A 21,528-nucleotide genomic window follows, 5' to 3' on the forward strand; every position below is an offset into this window, starting at 1 on the left:
TTTGTTCATCCACGAAGGCAGAGATAGACATGGCTTAAGGGAAGATTTGGGCTGTTCATTATTGAAGGTAGAGTAGAACTCATTCTCAAATGCTGTCGTCGCTCACGATTCAAGCATAGAATTAAAATTCAACACCCGCTAGGAATATGATATTACACTACAGACAAATACAAGCCAACTCAAACCACCTTATTCACCTTCCACCCGCCCGAAACCCCCCTCGCAACAAATATCGTGACCCCGCTCGCTGCCAGACAGCACCCGCTCCAGATCCACCCGCTCAGATACCCATGCGACCTCGACAGCGCGCCCGCAATGGGCGACCCGAACAAGATGGCCACCGACATGACCGTGAAAGCCATGCCGAAGCGCGTGCCCATGTAGCTCTTGTCGGCCGTCAGCCGCACAAACGTCGTCGGCTGCAGCGCGAAGAACGTGCCCGCGAAGAAGCCGTACACGACCGTGACCGCGATCAAGCTGCCCTGGCTGTCCGTCGCGGCGAAGCAGAACGCAGCTATCGACATGACGAAGACGGCGGCGCAGATCATGTTGAGGATGCCGGTGTAGGGCACGATGAAATTCGGCACGATGCGGCCGACGATGGAGGCGCCGTTGAGGATGGAGAGGAGGTAGAGGGCGACGTCCGGGGAGGAGAGGGCGTTGTCGAGGGCGTAGGACTGCACGTAGACGTAGGGGGTGTACATGCCGAGGAAGAGGAGGCAGCAGGCGCCGAGGAAGAGGAGGAAGGGCGCGTCGCGGAAGACGGAGCGGTCGATCCAGGGGCGGCGGGCGGGCGGCGTCTTGAGGGAGGAGGTCTTGATGACGAGGAGGGAGACGCCGAGGGTCACGAGGGAGATGAGGGCGAAGACGAGGACGGCCCAGCGGAAGCCGATCTTGGGCTGCATCGCGCGGAAGAGGGCGGGCAGGACGAGGCTGGGAGGTTCGTTAGCTGAGGCGGTTTGTGGGAAGGGGATGGTGATGCTTACCCTCCTACGCCGCTACCGTTGGCCGCGATGCCGTTGGCCAGGGGCAGTCTTGTCGAGAACCATTGCGAGGGGAGGGCGACGCCGAGGGTGGAGAGGCAGCCTGTCCCGATGCCGATGATGAGGCCCTGGCAAAGGAGGAATTGCCAAAGATTTTGGCAGAAGGCTTGCAGAATGAGTCCGACGAGGACGAGCAGCGAGCCGATGATGAGCAGGTAGCGCGAGTAGCCGAGGTCGAAGATGGGCCCGATGATGAAGCCCAGAAACACCATCAGGAAGTTCTGCAGAGAGCCAATGGTCGAGATCTGGAATGCGGTGTTGTCGCGCAAGATATCAGACGCGTAGTACGCCTGAAAGGCGCCGAAGCTGGATATCAGACCTGGGAAGTTGTGTTAGCCAGGGCTCGTTCATCGTGAAAGCGCGCACGCGCGCCCGCCGGCTCACGATGGTGTTGCATTGCGGCCGTCCATCCCAGACTTACCCCATGTGTTGAAGTACAACAGAAACGACCCGAGAATGTGGAGCCATGCCTGCAGACCACCGTTTGGCGGCCCAGCAGGGGCCGCGGGCTTTTCTGCTGGTGGTGAAGTTTGTGAAGACGACGTCAGCGGGCTGTCGTTGGCGCTGCCGTTGTCAGCGACGACAACGGAGGCATCTTGTGCCGTGGCGGCGGCGGCGGCGTCCTTCTCATTCTGCCCCCTTGGGCTCTCATTCGGCGCCGAAGACATTGCCGGGCCAGGTCATCCGAGCCGGGTCTGACTTAGAGCAACAAGCGCCGAAACCTTGTTTCTGTGTGCTGCTGCTGGTTCCGAAGAGTCGCAGTCGCAATAGCCGCGATAAAAGCGCCAAATAGAGGGTTCTGAGACACAAGGGACGCGCGAAGGATCAAAGTGAAAGGTGAAAAAAGTTTCAGTGATTGAAAGGGGAGCCAGTGTTGAGGATTAGGTAGGATTGGCATGCATGGAGTGGAACAGAGACACAAGAGAGATCGGAAAACGCGTTCGGCATTGGCAAAATACTTCCGAGAGCGATCGCTGTTGCTTCGGTTTTCTGCGCTCACTTAAGCAGAAATGGCGTTGTCGAAAGATTTCCCAGTGGTCCCTAGCCTGGCCCCCTTTCACACCAACAAAACATCAACGGGTTGTGGGGAAACGGAATTGGGCCCCAGCCAAGTTTTGGTATTGCTGTGAATTTTTTTCAGTCGATGGGCAATGGGCTGATGAGATGGGGATTGGGTGAGCCGATTCTCTTATGGGCGATTCCCTGTCGACAAGAGGGTCGTCGAGTGCAACCTTCCATGTTGATTGCTCAGATCGGAACCCCCGATGGAATCCGCAAGCCGCGGCAGATCTGATCTGGGTTGGCTCGATGTTGGAAGCGATAAAAAGAGTCCAAAGGATTCATTACACTTCGTTGAGAGAGGTCGAAGTCATCCTAGAAGTTAAGAATCCAAAGTTCAGCACGTCAACGTTCTCAGCACAGCCAAAAGACGTTCAGAGACTCATCTTAATCGCCCACTCTCATCAGCAAATCCGTTCCGGCATCATTCCGCACTGCATCTCCATCTCAGGACAGCCGCGGGAAGGATCATCAAAAGCAATGGGACCCCCGTCGCCGGGGACCGCGCCTGTTTAGGCAGTCCACATCCATGCTGATCTGCCGCGCGCGCGCCGGTCGCCACTGAGATGGAGCCCCAGGATGCCATGGCCACAGCTGCTTGACAACCTGCCAAAAATGGGCTGACACGACATCATGGCCCCAGCTGGATATTTTATCCCAAATTGGGTTAGAAGGATTGAGGTGATGGGACGAAATTCGATTGACGAGAGGTGCGTGTATGTAAGTTCAGCTCATCCATCGGAAGTACCAAATGTTTACTTTGCATCTTGCTTCCAGCAAGGTGAGCGCTGCCCAGCGGCCATAGATAACCTTGGATTGAGACGTGCAGATCCTCACTGATGCGCAAGCAGGTAAATTGAGTGACGACGGTTGAAGTAACTGGGAATGCAGACGCCTGATTAATATGTTTATCGGCTCGATTATAAATATGTACTGAATTTCATCTGGAGCTATTCTGCTCTGTTGCGCCCCTTCCGATGCATTGTCCCAGGATATTAGGAAACTGACGTCACGTCAACCGTCTGTGTAAACAACGATTCTCGTGTGCCGCCTCATATGATTGATATCATCTCGTCTCTCCATCGCTCGAGCTTGAGCTACTGCTGAGGTTGCTTGGCCTGTTAGGTCTGACAACAACAAAGCCCTGCTCAGGTCGGGGTGGTCTCACGACCTGAAATCCGTGCTCTATACTCGGCTGGCCAGTGAACTTGGCCCAAATACCAGAAGTAGATCGAAGTGATGGCTTGAGAGCAGGAGGGCGGGGGATTTCTTCAGATGCTCGTGTGGCGGGCGCCGGTCTAGGGGCGCCGTAGTATAGGTCGGCTTCGCGGAATGAGTAGTCGCTCCATCGTGGACCGAGTGGCCTTCCATCGGCCTTAGTCGATGATGTTTGAGGCTCATGGGCTGAATCCTCTTCTTCTATTGATTCCTCTGATAGCCTACCCGGCGACATGATGGACTCGGAACGCTGGATGGATCGCTTCTCTGCCAGGGTGGTGGATGCGGATGTGCTCCTCGATGGTGGGTAAGCAGACGAAGCTGGCGACGCAATGCTTTCGGATCTTCGATAGTAATCGGAAGAAGAGATGGACGTCCCACGCGATGGTGAGCGAGGAGGGCGATAGTATCGACTTGATGTAGGTGATGAATTCAGACGCAATGTGCTGGGACTATCAGGGCGGTACGTTGGGTGAAGGTAGCCAGCAGCAGGTTCCCCGAATGCGTCGTGCTCAGAGGGCAACCCGTAGGAGCTGTCGGCGTCGTACATTGTAGAAAGGTTTGTTCTCGATACCTGACGACGTCTAAGCTGTCGGAGTCCGTATACCTATATATTGTCAGATGATAGATTGCAAAAGTAAACAGACAACGTACGTCGGGCCTTGGAGCTTTCCACCACGTCTTGCACAGTGCAATAAGGTCGCAGACCGCTGGGACAAAGAAGCCCACTAGAAGCATGCCGGTATGCAGTGCCAGAAGCAAGTAGCCGATGGCGCTTTTCGTCTCGTGTCCCGCAAGGTCCGGCAGGAACGACACCATGAATATTAAGCTGCAGAGGCGCATGGTTGCCGCAATCGCGCCAATGGAAAAGGTAGAATAGGCCTGGAACCCGGCAATACTCGCTAAGAGCAGAAGTTCGCATGAGCCAAGGACAGCCAGCTGCGCCGGGCCCGAGATCTGCAACCCGCCGATGGCCGCGCCACGGACGAAAACCAGAACGAATAGAATGAGAATGAAGGTCTCGTCATGTCGTCGGAAGTCCTCAGTAGGCGCGATCCGTCTATACCGCTTCGTGCTGTCGAAAATCAAGACGCCAAGACTGTGCGTAGGAATTTGACGGAGAAGCCAAATAAACGCGCCCATCATGGCAACAATGAGCGCCACTGCGAGTGACGTATGGTATGCTGGCAAGAACGACGCGTGGTCCAGCTGATAAAAGGAGAGGGCCGCCAAGGGCAACATGAAGTAGGACAGTATGATTCGAAGGACACGGCTGAAAGTGTGTCGCAAGCCGACAGTTGATTCAGAAACCTCGCCATCGGAATTTCGGTGACGGTTCACGAGCCACACGACCTCGATCACCACGGCGCAGCCGAGAGCAACAATCACCATGAGAACAACCATATTGATCCAGGTATCCATCGTCATGGGAGCACCTGCAATTTGGGTCATCAACTCCAGACCAAATGTACCGCCATACGTGCCATTCATAACGTAGATTCCATCCTGGACTTTGTCATAAGTCACCCCGTGTGTAACAGGGCCAACCACGAAAAGCGAGAACCAATTCAAGTTGCTGACCACAGGCTGGTAGAAGCCGGGATACCGGAGGCTGAGCCCACCAGTTAGGAAGACAAATTGGATGTACTGCAAGCAATCGCCGACGTTCGGAAGGACCGTCCGTATGGAACGCTGTTCCTCGTCGAGCGTCACTGGGGCACTGTAGACGGAGCGCAAGACGCCGACAAGAAACACGAAGAGGAAGACGCCCCATGTAGTGTAGCCAATTGCAGATATCGTGGTCGGATCGAGCGTAGGAGTCATGTTTGCTTGTCGGCAGCTGATCTCTTCGGAGTCGTTGCTCTGCAGATGCAGCGTCGCATGGAATGTCGACAATGGAGGCAGGCGGCCAATATCGGTTTCGAAGTTGACGTACAGACTCGCCGGGTTTCGCATGGTCGACTTCCAGCCTTTGGCAAAGTTGAGCTTCGCGCATGTCGTATTAGTCTTTGCGCTGAAGGCCGATGATCGTCCCAGCATCTGGATTTCTAGAGCCGCTGCGGGCATCATTCGGGCGATTTCCTCGCATTCTTCCTCCTCGATCCATCGCCCTACCCGAAATGATAGTCGCTCATCTCCGTCATCTAGTTGTCTTAACTTCGCATCGAGGCTCGTAGGGGCGAAAAGATCGTTTCTGGATGAGACTTCGTCGCACGTTTGCCATTGAACATAGGCACCAGAGGCGCAGCTGGCCAGCAGCCCTACGAGGCCAAGGCGTGCCAGCATCACCGCACCTTCCTGACCTCGTTTGCGATTCCCGAGACAGGCAACAATGGTGAGCGACAGCGCTTCTTCTTCAGCGCATCAGTGACAGTCGGTGCAAGCCCCTCAATAATGTGGTCGTTGAAGATGATGGGGGCAAGACTGATCGTAACCAACGCAGCAGACGAAGAACTTCCATCTTTTTTCTGAACATGACCAGTGGATCCAAGGCATTGACTGCATTGCCGAGGACGCTAGTCCTCAGCCTGCTCGTATTCTACTGCAAAAAGGGGTCTTTTGTATGCGGATCCCCCTGACTCGCGGGTCCGCCGAACGTCTTTTTGCGGGGATATGCTGGCGTTACAGATGCTCTATTGACTGGCGCTGAGAGAGCATACAGGTGGTTCGATCCACTGTCTCTCTCCTAGAGAAATCTGCAACGCCTGAAGAGTGTAGACGGCGACGAACCAGGGTCCTGATAATTCCCGATGGCCCGCGCGTCTCACACGGAGCTGATTCTCGGTGATGGACGTGTCGGCGGTTCGACAGGTGGATGTGGTGCAGGCACAAGCTGATCCTGTGTCAGCCATCGAAGAACCAAATCGGAACTGGCAAAATCGCAGCCATAGGGGACAAGGGCTAACGTTGTATGTCATGGAACCAAACGCCGACAAAACAATGACCAAAAGGGCAGAGACGCCGCTGAATCGATGGCAACTGGCGCATAGCGCTAGACTGGTAGACCTGGAGGCCGACAGGAAGAGTTTTTTAGGGTACCGGCAGATGGAACGTTTCCCGCCATCTCCTATTTTTAGGCGCTTAGCTAGCGTTTCCGAGTAGAAAATTTCTCCTTCTTTCGCAAACCAACAGCAGCCTACTGACGGATGTTTGTCGATGCAACAAGCCTCCAATGGACAGGAACGTTGGTCACGTCAATCCCTACCAAAACGGACTTCGAGACCGACAAGGGCGGAACTGTGGATCTTGGGGGCTGAAGCAAAGCATGCCACTCAACGTCTTCCTCGTTGAGTGCACGTGGGATGCAATCAAGGGAAACAGAGAATTCGGCCGCGCTTAACCATGAAGTAGTCCATCCTTCGATGACGAGGGAAACTCTGTTTTTGTTTATGGTGCTCAGACTCCAGAGAGCGATGGTCTAGAATCGGCATCGCGACCGCCGTCAAGTGTGTTAGTGGCGGCTACCCAGGCGCGCCGTGCCCAACATGCCGCATCGTTGGTCCGTGGCCTGAATTTGATTGCCGATCTGTTTTTTCATCGTGGGGGCCAACCAACAGTTGGTAGTTCTCGAGGCTCTTGAAGATGATATCGGGCAAGACGAACAAAGAAGACGTGTGAGGAAACCGCGGGCGGTGATGGTGGTGGACGATTGCCAAGGGAAGACTGAAGAGATGGGATGACAGGAGACCCGACGAGCTGGTTTGGACGAAGCGATGGGATGACCGGTGTCTGGTGCAGGATATCCTTGCACTGCAGCAGCTCGGGCACCAGACGCAGGGAGAGAATCGGCCGTGCCGTGCCTTGGGCCCAAATGCCCAAATCGACTTTGGAGACCGGGAGGTGTGGTGCGTTGAGGCGGAGGACGCGAAAGCCAAGTAAGCAGTCGTACGAGAGCAGGTTATTGCAATTCGGCCATGCGGCGTGGTGAGTCCAATGTTTAGGATCTATCGCGATCCTTGTGTCGTGGTGGAACATGTTCAAAAGCAAGCGTCCCTCAGTTTGGCGTCGAGCAGAGGGAGCATCGGTAATATCGGCATCGAATATAAGTAGGGGTGGTGAGGATGATCATCATCTGGAGACGGAAGGATGCGGTTTGTTCTCGTCGACTGCGGCGAGATGCATGTTGGAGGAGAAGCGAGACCAAAAAAAGATGCCCAAGGAGGAGGAGACGGAGGGAGGCTGTCATCACCCAATCCAGCAAGAGGGAGGGAAAAGAGGAAACCGACAGGCACTTGCCTCTGCAATCGCGACGCAGGTACGGCCGCCACCCCGCCCCTTCTGCATATGGAAGGACTACCTCCAGAACGACGGAAGGGACGCCCCAGACTCAGCGAGGATGGAAAGAGCACACTTCGAACATGGCAGTGGCGAGCTGAAGGTGCTTGCCCTCCTGCCTTCTTGCTTAGCCAGATCACGATGGCACCTGACCTCAGTCGCAGAATGCAATAGTCGGGTTTGCGAGCATCGATGGCTTCGACAGTCCACACCCCTGTCTTCCCAACGTCATCATTCTCTGATTTGGATTAATGCCAGGAGGACCCGGTGCAGCGAACGACCACTAACACAACCATATTTTCAACCGTATTTTTTGCGTGCTTTAGCGGCGAGCTGCCTTCGGTCGAGCCCACCTTCCGTGTGCCTTCCGCCCTTGCATCGTGCAGCAGGCAGGTGCAGGTGCAGGTACAGGAAGGTGCACCCGATTGCTGGAGCGCTCCTTCCGTGCAGAGTGCAGACGGGCTTGCCTGCAGGTGATGCTGCTCGCTTAAGTAAACACCTGACTCCATCAAGACTAGCGCCCGACGCCCCCAATCTCTTCCCCAAGCTGCATTCCCTGCGCATCGGAGCTTGTTCCACCCTCCCGTCCGTACCTTAGTGTTGGCTTCGTTTTTCGGAGCCCCTTCAATCGACTTTGTTTCTTCTGCATGTCTTCGACGTGCCCACCCCACGGCAGATCTCGTCCTGCCCAGATCCAACATGCCTGGCAAACAATGTCAACCCAATCTACTCGTGGCGACTAGTTGCCGGGCGTCGGAGAGATACTTGGCCGGCTAAGACAACAAAGCAATTGAATCACATCTATCGTGGCCTCCGGCCCCGGCTCCGTGCAGCCACGCATTCCGGGCATTCCATGAATGAGATGCGCCTTGTGATGGATCATTGGGCTAATCATTGGGCAGCCTGCCAGCTTCGCCTTGCTTGTTGAAGCACACCACCAGTGCATCATCCCTGGCTCGTCGCATGGCTTCCATCCGCCAGCCTGGATGCCCCATGTCTCGCCAACTCCCAAGGGCACAGTCCCTCCCTTGCTACGGATGCACAACACTCGGCTCCCGGTTCTTGACTTCGCTCCGCTGGGCTTTGGGCTTACGCCTGTGCTCGTTGCTGTTTTGGACGATTCTCTCCGACCCTGACCTGTGGTCTACATACTGTGCCAGAGCTGAGAGAAGAAGCTCCCCTGCTTTCACGCTCGGCATGCCTTTCCCGCCTTCCCTGGATTGTCTCGGGCGTCTTCAATATCTCGCCCTAATCAAACAAGCCTGGGCGTGCGCACCATCCCTTCACAACCTTCCTCCACACGCACGACTGCCAGCTCGCCAAAACCATGCGAGCAAACACTTTGGTCGTGCATGAAGCGCATGTTCTGCGCCTACGCCTAGCTTCGATGGAGAAGTTCTAGTTCGACCCATGGGCTAGGTCGATGTCGGCCGCGACGGAAGGGCCGCGGCTGTGCCCCATCTGGCGTGTTGAGGGGCGCCATGCTCTTGGCTCACAATCTTGGCCATCATGGGTTTTGTTTATTATCTCGCGCGATCCCAGATCCTCATCATATCCTTCTCAAGTGCCACGCTCTCTTTACTTTCTCAAGTCAACTCTTGGGTTTTCTTCTGTGTCCAGGCAGATATTTCGTCCCTCTTTCTTTCCCTTCTCAGTCTGCCAGGATGAGGTTGTCCATCGGAGTGCTGGCTTCGTTGCCAGTACTGGTTGCTTCGCTGGCCACCACCGATTCATACCGTGATGCTGTAAGTTCTGGTCCCTCCTCCGAAGTCCCAAGTTCTGTGTTTGAGTTGTACCGACTACCATGGGATGTGGACTGACGACATACTATTGCAGGATTTGCCTCAATCGGGCTATCTCCCCAACCACAACCTTGACCCAAACATTGCCGGTTCTTCAAGCTTCAGAAATTTATGGACTTTCACTTCTCCTGACAGCAAGGAGTTCTGGTTGGCCAAACCGCTGGTTTACACACCCGAGGGCGGCACCGAGCTCGTCATCACCGCCTCCGAGATGAACATCATTCGTATCTTCGACAGTAAGACCGGAAACATTCTGAAGCAGAGGACTCTCCAGGCCCCCTTCTCCGCTGCCGACAGCAACTGCGGCGACATCCCGAACTGGGTTGGCATCACCGGTACCCCCATCATCGATCCCGCGACAAGCATCATGTACGTCTTCTCCAAGGGCTATCGAGATGGGACCACTTCCGGCACAGCCAACGGTGTCTACAAGATGTACGCGATTCGTATTCCCTCGCTCGAAGACGTCGACAAATTCCCCGTCCTGATTGACGGTATCAATGCCGATAACGACCCAGCCAAGTACTTCGTCGGTGGTGTGGCCCTGCAGCGTCCCTCTCTGGCCGAGCTCAACGGCCACATCGTTGCCGCATTCGGCTCTCACTGCGGTCGCTGGAACTACACTGGCTATCTCGTCTCTGTCAGCAAGACACCCGGCGTGGGCCCGGTAAGCATGTGGGCCACGGAAGCCGCTCCTGGAGCTCCGAAGCCGCAACCAATTGATCTCGCGAACGAAACGGGAGGCAAGGCAGGTATTTGGCAGAGTGGCATGGGTTTGCCCGTCATCGGCAACAACGTCTATTTCGTGGCAGGCAACGGTCAGGGACATGCCAACGGAAATGTTCCCGCCAGTGGCAGAGTCTACATGTCCACCCTCGACGAGTGCACGGTAAAGATGGAGGTAGCTTCGACCGGAAAGCTGAGTCTGATTGACTACTTTCAGCCATATGACTACGTTGGTCTCGATGCCGGTGACCGCGATGTCGGCTCTTCGGGACTTGCCGTCCTTGATCCAACCGTTTTCAAGGGCACCGGCGTCAACCGCATGTGCGTTACGGCTGGAAAGAAGGGCAGAGCCTACATCATGAACGCCGACAACCTCGGCGGTTTTCGACAGGCGGCTGACGGCGGCGATGGTATCATCCAGACAATTGAGCTTGGCTTTTCATTGTACGGCGGATTCGGCAGCTACCCTGGCGAGGGCGGTTACATCTACGCGACCACTGTTGGTGGCCCGCTTGTTGCGTACAAGCTTGGCTTCGACGCGAAGGGTGCGCCTCAATTCACCCTTGCCGGCAAATCAGCTTCCTTCGTCGGAGCTGGTCGCGTTGGTGTCGGACAAATGACCATTACATCAGACAACGGCAAGCCTGGCACTGGCATTGTAAGATCCCCCTCACCCGCTCACGTCCACTGACTTTGATTAACACCTGAAAGGTCTGGGTTGCAGATGTCAACGTCGGCCTCCAAGCTTTCCGTGCCGTTCCTCAGGACGGCGTCATGGTTCCCATCACTCTGCCTTCCACTCAAGGTAGCAACAAGTTCCAACGTCCGGTCTTTGGTGATGGTCGTGTGTTCATGAACGTCAACAACAACAGGCTTGTGGCGCTGGGGTCTCCCGTCAACCCTGCTGTCAACTGCACTAGCCCAGTGGATTTTGGGTCTCTCGAAGCTGGTTCCACTGCCAGCGTGACTGTCAACTGCAAAGCCAACGTCGCTCTTACCAAGGTCAATGGTTGCACCGCTGCGGACCCGACTTTCACTTGCTCCAATTCAACTCTACCCCAGGGTGCGGTCGCTGCAGGAGCATCTTTCTCCTTGAACGTCACTTGGGACCTCTCCAACCCGGCCGTCCCGATTGTGCCTGGAGTGCTTTCTAGCGCCGTCACGCTCTCCATCAGCCCTCCTGCCGAGTACGCTACTAGTGTACTAGTGTCTGTCCAAGGCACTGTTGTCAAGCAGGGCGCCTTCCTGAGTGCCACACCATCGGATATTGCTTTCGGTAGATTGGTCCTCCGTGACGCCCTAGACGGCCTCACGGGATCTGCTCTCATTCAAAATGTTGGTAACGGCACCTTGACGTTCACCGGCTTCGCCTGGCAGACGAACACTAGCGACTACGCCAACTTTACCAGTGATGGCGGGCTTGGCTCTGGTTTCTCATCTACAAACTTCCCGACCGTTGGTTCCACTCTTGAGTCCGGAAAGAGCCTGACTGTCGCCCTGCGCTTCTTGAGGGAGACACCTGGATCATACTTGTCAAAGATCACCATCTGGTCTAACGGCGGGACTGCTGTGCTCACTTTGAGTGCTTCCGTCAACGACCCGCCTGCAGTTTCGTTCGAGGTTTCTAATGGCTCCGGTGGCTGGACTGTGCTGTCAAACTACACTGTCTCATACGGAAACGTGGTTGCAGGAGGCCTTGTCGACAAGCAAATCAGGGTCTGCAACAAGGGCGATGCCCCTCTCACGATCACCATTTCCAAGCCTCCCGCCACCTCGCAGCTCTTCGCCTTGAACCCTAACAATGAGCTCACTGAGGGAACGCAAGTTGTCGGCGGTAGCTGCTCCATTGGAAGCGTTGGCATTCATGCCGCGCCTGTTCAGCCGAACCACCCTGCCCAGGCTTTACGTGCCACGTGGACACTCAGCACTGATGGTCTTAACTCAACCACCGGCGAAGTTTCGGGTCGTCACGACATTGTGTTCGAAGGCACCGTTGTCAGCAAGCAGGTCGGGCCTCTTCTTTCCAACGGCACTGCCAAATACCAATATGTCGGATGCTTCAAGGATACCACCAATTTGGGCCGCAATCTTCAGAACTCTGTCAACACTGCTGCTCAGCAAAAAACGAACACACTGCAGCAGTGCCAGGGGATCTGCAACGACAGAGGTTTTGCCCTATCTGGTGTCCAGTACCACCAAGAGTGTTGGTGCGGTTCCAGCATTAAGAACCCCTCTACGTACGAGGACGAGTCCCTCAATCTGTGCACTTTCGATTGCACTGGAGATGACACTCAGGCATGTGGTGGCGACAACGGGCACATGAGCTTGTACGCCGATATCACATCATTCGACATTGCTGGCTTCTACCAGTCTCTCAAGAACCCCAGCGCTAGCTCATCGCTGCCAGCATCAACGAGATCCTCCACCAGGGCATCGTCCGCTAGCAGCGTCCCTCCAGTCTCCTCTGCAGCATCCTCCTCGGCTGTTACCAGCTCTTTAACATCCTCGAGCAGCGGTGTCTCCAGCGCATCTGCGACGTCATCGTCAGTGGTCTCCAGTGCTTCATCTGGTGCCTCAAGCTCAAGCAGCACGGCTTTCGTCTCGACAATCACCCCCACTTCCACGACTTCGAGCAGTGCGACCCCATCTGCAACATTTGTCGCGTCACCCCTCAATCCTCAGATGCCTGCTATCATCGGCGGACAATGGCAATACGCTGGGTGCTTCAAAGACCTTGTTGACGGCGAGAGACTCTTCCAAGGGGCGTCTTCTGCGTCAGACGATATGAGCTTGGCCAAGTGCGCTGCATTCTGCAGTACTGGTGCGCCAGGTGGTGGAGCCTTTAACTACTTTGGTGTCGAGTACGGCCGCGAATGTTACTGCGGCTGGGATGCGCAAGCTGCCAAGATGTCAACCTCAGAAGCCGAATGTTCTTCGCCTTGTGCGGGTTCCTCCGTCGGTCTGTGTGGTGCCGGCTTCCGCCTTTCGGTTTACAACAACACAATCCCCAACCAAGCACCGTCTCAACCCCAGCACGCTGCACGAGCAGGCGACTACGAGTTCCTGGGATGCCAGACCGAAGGCGTCAACGGACGCGCTTTGTCAGGGGCTTCCTTCGGCTCGGCAGATATGACAACCAAGGCTTGCGCCGCCTTCTGCGCCAAGGGCAACTTCCAGTACATGGGTGTTGAGTACGCCCAAGAGTGTAGGTTTCGTGTCTCGTGCTTACTAGACGTTTTCTAACAATGATATCAGGCTGGTGCGGAAGTGCAACCAACGCGGGATCGGTCCCGGCTCCGCTGAAGGAGTGCGATATGCTCTGTCGCGGCAACCAGGTAAGTCTACTTTCCCCCGCCGCAAGATGTCTTCTAACGGTGAATAGTCTGAGTACTGCGGAGGAACCAGCCGCCTTGATCTTTTCAAGCTTTCTGCTGCTGGTGAGCAGTCATCCTTGTCCTCCAGTGCCTCGACTATTCAATCATCCTCAGTCGGTTCCAGCTCTGCCTCTGTTGGCGCCAGTTCAATTGTCACCTCTTCGAGCTCCGCAATTCTCAGCTCGCGATCGTCCACCGCGAGTCCCAGCCCGTCATCAAGCAGCTCGGCGATCTCATCATCGTCTGTAGCGCCATCCAGCTCCCTCGTGCCATCTGTGCCGGCATCAACAACCACAAGTAGTTCCCCTTCGTCAAGTGGTAGCTCGACGTCGTCGGCCTCAGCCACGGCAACCGACGGGTACTACTATGTTGGCTGCTTCAGGGACCGGCCTACCGGACACGCGCTTCCTCTGCTGTTTGCCAACCAGAGCGTTACGCCTGAGCTTTGCATCGCTCACGCCAACTCGGTGTATAGTAAGGCCCCAACACCGACAACCAAGCTACCGTACCTGTTCTTGGAGTACCACCACGAGTGCTACGGCGGCTCGAGTCTCGACTTCCAGGGCGGCGTTGTCACCTCCCTTGTCGGGACCAAGGCCTGCAAGAATTACTGCTATGGCAGTGTTAGTACCTTCACCACCGACGGTACCGTCACGACCACAACAAACACCGCCAACTACTGCGGTGGGGCCAAGATGTTTGATTTGTACGCTCTTTCAACGCCGGTTGCACTCCCGACAACCGGCGGCCCCGTGGTTACGCAGACTGCCTAATCGTTGGCATAATCTCATTCAATCTTAATGGAGTAATAGTGGCATGGAAACGCCTTGGATAATCTCAGAAAATCTCACTTAGCACATACCCAGAGCATACCGATAAGCGGGTGCCATGTAGTCATTGCATATTTACATCTTCATTTCTTATTCAGTCCGCCTTTCAAATGCTGCGTGAACCATACCCCGGTCGCGTGTCTTGGCTTGACTCCGGTACCTGCGGCATCCGGTCCACGGAACGGCCCCGGTGTCAATTAACTTTGTCCAGACCTCTAAGCAAGTCAATGAAAAATAGCCAAACACCGTCGACATCTTCTCATGCGTTAACACAGCAGTTCACCGACTGACTTGCGTGTAGCATTCGATCCTACAGAATTCATGATGACAGAATTGCCGATAGATTCGTGAACCCCCACCTCAAATACCCGACACCCAATGGCAGCCTCCGCTCTCTGATTAGGCAGGTCGCAAGTTGCCCGCGGCGTTGACTCGCCCACATGTCCGTATCGGCACCGGTCGGGTGGACTCCGACTCCGAAACATGGATATCGGCAAATACTGGGGTTCTATGCCGTTATCTGTTGAAACCCCACAATGATTGCACGCTGGTGAAAGAGCTCCTATCTCGGCGAGCGGGGGATGGGGAAGCTCTTGAGAAACTGACTGGTCAATGGTGAAGGATGCATGGAGGTGGCTATCACGCAACACAGGGATCTCTGCGTGTGACTGCTTACAAAATGACGTTCCTACACCTCTTCCCGCGAGGGGTTGTGTTCTCTTTCTTCTATTCCGTGATTTGGGCCGAAGAAAGGTGACAATTTTAAAGCCGGAGTTGAGTGCATTGAGTTGGAGCACCTTCGGTTGACCACAACAGCTTCACGATGCGTTCCAACACCCTCGTCAGCATCTTATCCGCGGCAGCGGCCGTCGTCGCCTCCTCCGACCAACATCCTCTCACCAGCCCCTCAGCTTCCTCCTTCACTTGCGATCTCCCGCCCCCGATCTCACCCTCCGACGGTCTTCCTTCCGCAAAGGAGCTCTTCACCTCCGAAGCCGCCATCCTCAAGCAAGTCTCCCGCCATGCAGCTCTCGTCCGCGTCCCGTCAATCTGCTACGACGATCTCGGCGACTTTGACACCGACCCGCGCTGGAAAGTGTTCTACGAACTCCACGATGTCATGCGCAAGACCTACCCAGCGGTCCACGCGCGCTCCGAACTCGTCAAAGTAAACACCTTCGGCCTCGTCTACACCATCCCGGGCTCCTCCCCTGACCTCAAGCCCCTCCTCCTCGCGGCCCACCAGGACGTTGTCCCCGTCGCCGACGCCTCGACATGGACCTATCCCCCGTTCGCCGCGCACTTTGACGGTGAGTGGATGTGGGGCCGCGGCGTCTCAGACGACAAGAACTCCTTCACGGCCCTCCTCTCGGCGCTCGAAACCCTCCTTGCGAACCCAGACTGGGTCCCCAAGCGCACAATCATCCTCGCCTCGGGCTTCGACGAGGAGTGCTCCGGCCAGCGCGGCGCGGGTTACATCGCCAAGCACCTCGAGCAGAAATGGGGCAACAACAGCATGGCGCTGATCCTCGACGAGGGCGGCATGGGCCTGCAGCAGCTCGACTCCAAGACGCTCTACGCCCTCCCCGCCGTCATGGAGAAGGGCCACGTCGACATCTGGCTCGAGCTGCACGTCACGGGCGGCCACTCCTCGGTCCCCTTCCCGCACACGGGCATCGGCATCGTCTCGGAGATGGTCGTCGCGCTCGAGGCGCACCCGTACTCGCCGCAGCTGACGACGCAGTCGCCGCTGTACGAGCACATGGTCTGCCAGGCGCGGTACTCCCCTGACGCGCAGCCCGAGATCACGAAGCTTCTGCAAGACGGCGATCTGCAGGCGCTCGCGGAGACGTTGGTCGAGATTGACCGCCCGACGCACTACCGCCTGCAGACCTCGCAGAGCGTGGACTACTTCCAGGCCGGGCAGAAGATCAACGCCATGCCCGAGGTTGTCAAGGTCGGCGTGAACTATCGTGTGGCGCCGCAGAACAGCATCCCCGAGATCCAGCACAACGTCGTCTCGTATATTTCTGGGATTGCGGAGAAGTACGGCGTGAAGGTTGTGGCGTTCGAGGGCGACGAGGGGTATGAGAGGTACGCTGCTACAAAGAAGAGAGATCTCGCGGGCTCTGTTGGTCTCGAGAATGGCAGTATTGAGGTCATGTACGAGGTTGACTACAACGGCACCTTGGTCCTGAGCTCGTCGCAGAAGACGCTCGTGGCGCCGGTGTCGCCGACCAAGGGCCCGATCTGGGATTTATTCTCGGGCACGCTGCAGAGCTCGTTTGCGTTTGATGGGGGTAAGGTTGTGCCGGTTGGAGAGCTGATGACGGGAAACACTGATACGAGACATTATCTGAGTAAGTTTGGGTTCTTGCTTTCTTCCTTCTAATCTTGGTCTGGGAGACCTCCGAGGTCTTCAGCTGCGAGAAGACTTTGCTGACATGCGGTACTTGTGTAGACCTGACGCCTAATGTGTACCGCTTCGTGCCCATTCGCAACGGGGCTACGGTGAATGCGCATACGATTGATGAGAGGATCCAGATTTCTGCGCACATGGAGATTTTGAGGTTTTATTATGATTTGATCCGCAACTTTGATGCTGCAGAGGTTTAAACCGCCTGTAGGAGGATAGTTGTGGTTGAATCTGGTTCAGACATCTAGGGAGGCATCTAAGGTTTTTTCAATCTGAGGGTGAATGCGATACCGTCTTGAGGGCGGTTGTCTATGATTGATCTCTAGAAGGGTAGGGTGAATAGAGATGATGATGAAGCGAATATCTGTTTAAGTCAAGTAACAATGGCAACATACATTAACACCAATGGCTTAGTTTCAAGTGAGTAAAAAAGCCTACTCCTGGTAGTTTTGCGCAAGGGAGGACTATTGGTCTTACATGCCTTAGGTCTTCATTAATGATGCTTAGGCTTTTGAATTCGAACTTAATACTTATCCTAACCGCACCGTATTCTAACTTGAATCATGTTAAGAGATGCATTACCCACATAGGCATTTGGGATACCAGAAAAGCGTCAGGAGGCCTTCGCGCCCGCGGCACAACTCTTGTCTTGGCGGTGGTGTTATTGAACGTAGCTATTGGTCCCCTTGGGGTGGGTTAGAATTGCTGTGAAGGTCTCCATCTCGGAAAAACAGGCGGATACTATCGGGTCGTTGATCTTTCTAGAACACTAAAAGAGTCTTGCTATCCGGACGGATACTTCTAGCTAACCGGGCGGATAACTACCTATATTAGCTCTTATAGTTGATTTTATCTCGATTAACTTCTATTATTTTCGTCGCTATTCCTATCCCTCTCTCTGTCCCTATTATTATCGTCGTCGTTGTTGTTGTCGTCGTCGTACACCCGCCCGGTTAGCCAGAAGTATCCGCCCAGACAGCAAAACTCCACTAAAAGAACTGGGTAACAAAACCAAAGGGTCGTTGAAGCCAATAGGATGGATACCATCGCTGTGCTGGCAGATATCTTGGCGTACTCCTGCATGGTGTCAAATGGAGTATGTATTGACTCCCTCTGGAGGGGTTAAAATTGCAGTGAAGTCGACCAAGAACCGTTTGCCCGCAGTTCAACCGCCCAGCCACTGGAGCATGCATGTCTCCTTTTGGGAAACAAAAGCCAACTGATGCATGGCGGGGATCTGCCAGGCCTCCTGAGAATGCGTGTATCCAACCCATTGTGGGCTTCCCTAGAATGTAATAGTTGACTGGTTTTGAACTGATCTTACTCATTTATTACCGAGGCTCCTTGTGTAAAAAACCTTGGTCCCCCACGCGTTGGACCTTAGTCGTCTCGACAATATTATCACACCATGTTTGAATGTGAAGCACTTGGTGATTATCACGGAAGCCTCCTTCCCAGGGTTTATGCATACTAGAAATACGCGCAGGGCTTTTCAGGCTCCAAGCCGTCAAGTTCAGCACAAGCCAAAGACATTGAAAACCTAGCTATTATGTGCACCCATACCGTATATCTAAGCGCTCTAGGAGTGCCAAATCAAAACATATGTTGACACTTTCTGAGTATTTCAAAATTGCGGTGGCTGACCCTGAGTCGAGGGAATCTTGGACATGTGTCACGATCTGGTCATATATCCGAGACATCATCCATAGGATGTTTTCGTTATATTTACCGCGTATGTTGAGGAAGTTTTGAGCCCAGCCAGTAGGAGCTTTCACAGTAGCAACTCAGTCAGTGCGCGGTCCAGTAGCTTCGCAGTATACGTGCCTAAGGGTCCGGAATAAATGCCCGCGCCGACGCCAACTCGCCATACTCTTGTTGTTGTCAGCCTCGTTGACGATGGCTTCGTTGCCAGCAAGATACTTACCGCATATTTCCAGGTTGCATAGGGTACAATGGTGTACGGAAACATATCAGTCCCCTCTTGGGAGGTTAAGATTGCAGTGAACCTACCCCCCTTCCGACCTAATCCCAGTCTCTGCATTAGCTATCTGCATCAGAGCTCTAAAAAGGATAAGGCAGCTCTGATTTAACCAATAGGATACTATCATTATGGGGTATTTCTGGGAGCTCCAGGAGGGTTAAAACTGCAGTGAATCTGACCCCATCTCTACAGTTATCCCAAGTTTCTGCATTAGCTATATGCACCAGAGCACTGAAAAGCATAAGTCAGGTGATGATCCCACACCTCTACACCCACTTCGGGTCTTCTCTCAACGCCCATCTCGTCAAACGTGCATGCGTGAGCCTAGGTCCAAATCATCGTGAGGTGGAGTGCTTCATCTCGGATCAAGCGTCAAATGAGTCTTCCCCCAGTATAGTCAATTTTGGCATCAAGTTACCAGTGTTGGCGGGGAAACTGCGAGGTGCTACCCACGAGCGATAACATCGCCTTGTTTTTCTCTCGTACGATGTAGAGAAACCTGAAATGCCTCTCAGTAGGCGGTGTCAATAGAAACAATTTAACAAAATTAGGTACTAACTTAACTGCCTGACCTTGAACCACGGAACCACGACCAACAGGACATTGTAGTCAGTTGGTTTTCTCCCTCTATTGCAGTTACAGTAGCCCCTTTATGCAAGAAACCGGAAAGAGACCCATTTAAAATCTAGGAGATTCAATCTCAACTCATCACGTTCCCCTCACCAAAGCAACCCATCATTGCCAAGCGCGCCTGATCGCACCTGAATCCGCTGCGTCAATAACAATCAATTATCATCCTATTATTCTATGCGTTTGGGGAAACCTTCGTGCCTCTTCGTCAGGGTGAAATTGTTTCCACTACGTCGTCCCGAAAATGTACTCAACGCGCGATGAGGTCAAGGCTGCAGTTGATGCGTATCGTACATACATAGCCGAACGCAATCGCCGCGCCCTTGAAGTCTACGGTGTGTGGACATCAAGAACAGTCTTCGTGAAGTCAGACTGACCCAAGTATCTAGTTCAAGTTGCCACGCAGGCTGAGCTGGATCTGGAAGATTGGGGAGATGTAGCTGAAGACATGAGAATAGACTGTTTTGCGAGCGTCCTGGGTCGGACCGATGCCCGGACTTTGATATCGAGTCCAGAAGATATACTCACGAAGTCCGATGAACTCGCACCGCTTTGCGATCTTGACGGTTGCGGGTGGTCTCTTCCGACCAGCGATGAGCGAGATTTGTATTTCTCCCGTCTGGAGCGCGCTCTGAAAACAAAGTGTCTTGAGGAAGTTCGCGATAGCATCAGCGCTCCTCCGGAGCTTCGCATTCTTGCGGAGTACGTGGGTGCATTGACTGGCCCCGGGATGGGAGAGACCAAGTGGACGTATCAGGCCATGTTCTGGACCGGTGCGGGCCCTGAGACGGATGAATCGATCGATGCCACCGTCAAGAAACCTCACGAGCTGACAGTTGACGGCTGTTGGGCAGTTGCTGCTGGATGGGAATCTGGGCACGGTGTTGAGAGCTTCTTCTACATAGTTTACTGCCGAAGAAACCGGCCCGATGGGGAAGTTGAGCCATGGGCTTGGCGGTACATGGCTTATGGCCTGGACGACTGTAAAACGTTTGATACGATCCCGGAGTTGCTAGAGTGGTATAGTTGATATCGGGAGAGAGAGGTGCCTAGTGTTGAGGACTTGGACGTGGACGAGGTACTAGAAGGGCACATGTACTAGCTGTAATACACATTCCATCGAAGATACCTGTACAATTAGAAGCTTACCGCTAATCATTCAAGCTAGAGAATGATTTTGTCTTCATAAACAGAAAGGCTTGATATCCAGCAGCACGTTTCAGCGAGCTCGTATGTATTGTAGCAAGCTGCGGGCCGGAACTGAAGGCCGAACTTTTCGGGCCAACAAGTCCACTCCGGCGCCCACGTGGGCTGCGGACGGCCGCTCATTGGCCCCGACAACCCCGGCCCGGTGATGCAAAATCACGGAACGAACACACAGTTCGCGCAATCCATTCTACTCAATACGGCACATTCCAATTCATTCCCACGTGCTCTCATGCAGGATTTTGAGCCGCAAGAGCTGATGACACCCGCCCGGGTGCGCCTCCCCGGCGATCTAGCTCCCTCGGCTGCTCCACAGGTCGACGTGGGTGATCCAGGTCATCGGACGACATCAACATGGATGATGGGATTGTCTGGCATTGTGAAGTTTTCAAAAACTTTCATTGGTCCTATCATTTCACAGAGGCTGCGACTTGAAAAACTCAGAATGCCGTCCCTGCCGATCCTGCAGGGTAGGTTACACTTCAGCCGCTGCCTTGCGTCTGTTGCGGTCGCTGGGTTAGGCAAGGGAATGCGTGACTTGCGCATGATGGTTCATCCAGGTACTTGTTATTGTTTGTGGCACCCTGTAGAAACGAGCAGCTGGGGTCAAAATATTGTTTCTCTCTCCTAACATTACGACCGAACAGAACTCGACACAATCCTTCTGTCCAAATCGCCGAGGTCAGATAACACTTGAGCAATCGCCAAGAAAGTTCGATGTGACGAGAATCTTCCATGAGCTTCAGGCCCCCGCACTCGACTTATCCTCGGTTGAGTGGTGGTGTTTGTACCTTGTACACCAGCCCTGCACGACTCGAAGCCCGCGCCGAGCAAAGGCTCCCGGCGCGGCGCGCCCTGCCCAGAAATACTAAAAAGCTTAGCCTGGTTCTCAGGGATGCTTCGAACGTCATTTGTTTTCAGAAGAGCTGTCTCTATTGGCGAAACATTTTCCATTGGACACCACTCAG

General features: G+C 54.5%; 5 protein-coding genes across 5 annotated transcripts; 3 read left to right on the top strand and 2 right to left on the bottom strand.

Annotated features, from left to right (window-relative positions):
- Positions 1-179: 179 nt before the first annotated feature.
- apdF-7 (Aspyridones efflux protein apdF) lies at positions 180-1,711 on the bottom strand (the record flags this gene model as incomplete). Its single annotated transcript, XM_032036768.1, has 3 exons — positions 180-933; positions 987-1,362; positions 1,465-1,711. The coding sequence occupies 3 exons, from the start codon at positions 1,709-1,711 to the stop codon at positions 180-182; spliced, it is 1,377 nt and encodes a 458-aa protein (XP_031884232.1).
- Positions 1,712-3,168: 1,457 nt separating this feature from the next.
- On the bottom strand, positions 3,169-5,390 carry CGGC5_v000217 (uncharacterized protein; the record flags this gene model as incomplete). Its single annotated transcript, XM_032036769.2, has 2 exons — positions 3,169-3,927; positions 3,975-5,390. 2 exons carry the CDS (start codon positions 5,388-5,390, stop codon positions 3,169-3,171), a joined length of 2,175 nt encoding a protein of 724 aa, XP_031884239.2.
- Positions 5,391-9,259: 3,869 nt separating this feature from the next.
- On the top strand, positions 9,260-14,270 carry CGGC5_v000218 (WSC domain-containing protein; the record flags this gene model as incomplete). The annotated part of the gene is made up of 6 exons (XM_066150645.1): positions 9,260-9,340; positions 9,432-10,781; positions 10,835-13,328; positions 13,379-13,458; positions 13,506-13,560; positions 13,612-14,270. The coding sequence occupies 6 exons, from the start codon at positions 9,260-9,262 to the stop codon at positions 14,268-14,270; spliced, it is 4,719 nt and encodes a 1,572-aa protein (XP_066009879.1).
- Positions 14,271-15,150: 880 nt separating this feature from the next.
- On the top strand, positions 15,151-16,943 carry CGGC5_v000219 (putative carboxypeptidase; the record flags this gene model as incomplete). The annotated part of the gene is made up of 2 exons (XM_032036771.1): positions 15,151-16,687; positions 16,789-16,943. The coding sequence occupies 2 exons, from the start codon at positions 15,151-15,153 to the stop codon at positions 16,941-16,943; spliced, it is 1,692 nt and encodes a 563-aa protein (XP_031884237.1).
- Positions 16,944-19,598: 2,655 nt separating this feature from the next.
- Positions 19,599-20,384, top strand: CGGC5_v000220 (uncharacterized protein; the record flags this gene model as incomplete). The annotated part of the gene is made up of 2 exons (XM_032036772.1): positions 19,599-19,689; positions 19,744-20,384. 2 exons carry the CDS (start codon positions 19,599-19,601, stop codon positions 20,382-20,384), a joined length of 732 nt encoding a protein of 243 aa, XP_031884236.1.
- Positions 20,385-21,528: the final 1,144 nt, after the last annotated feature.

This window comes from Colletotrichum fructicola (assembly GCF_000319635.2).
Source record: "Colletotrichum fructicola Nara gc5 chromosome Unknown KSG_Nara_v1_contig01, whole genome shotgun sequence".
Classification (NCBI taxonomy): domain Eukaryota; kingdom Fungi; phylum Ascomycota; class Sordariomycetes; order Glomerellales; family Glomerellaceae; genus Colletotrichum; species Colletotrichum fructicola.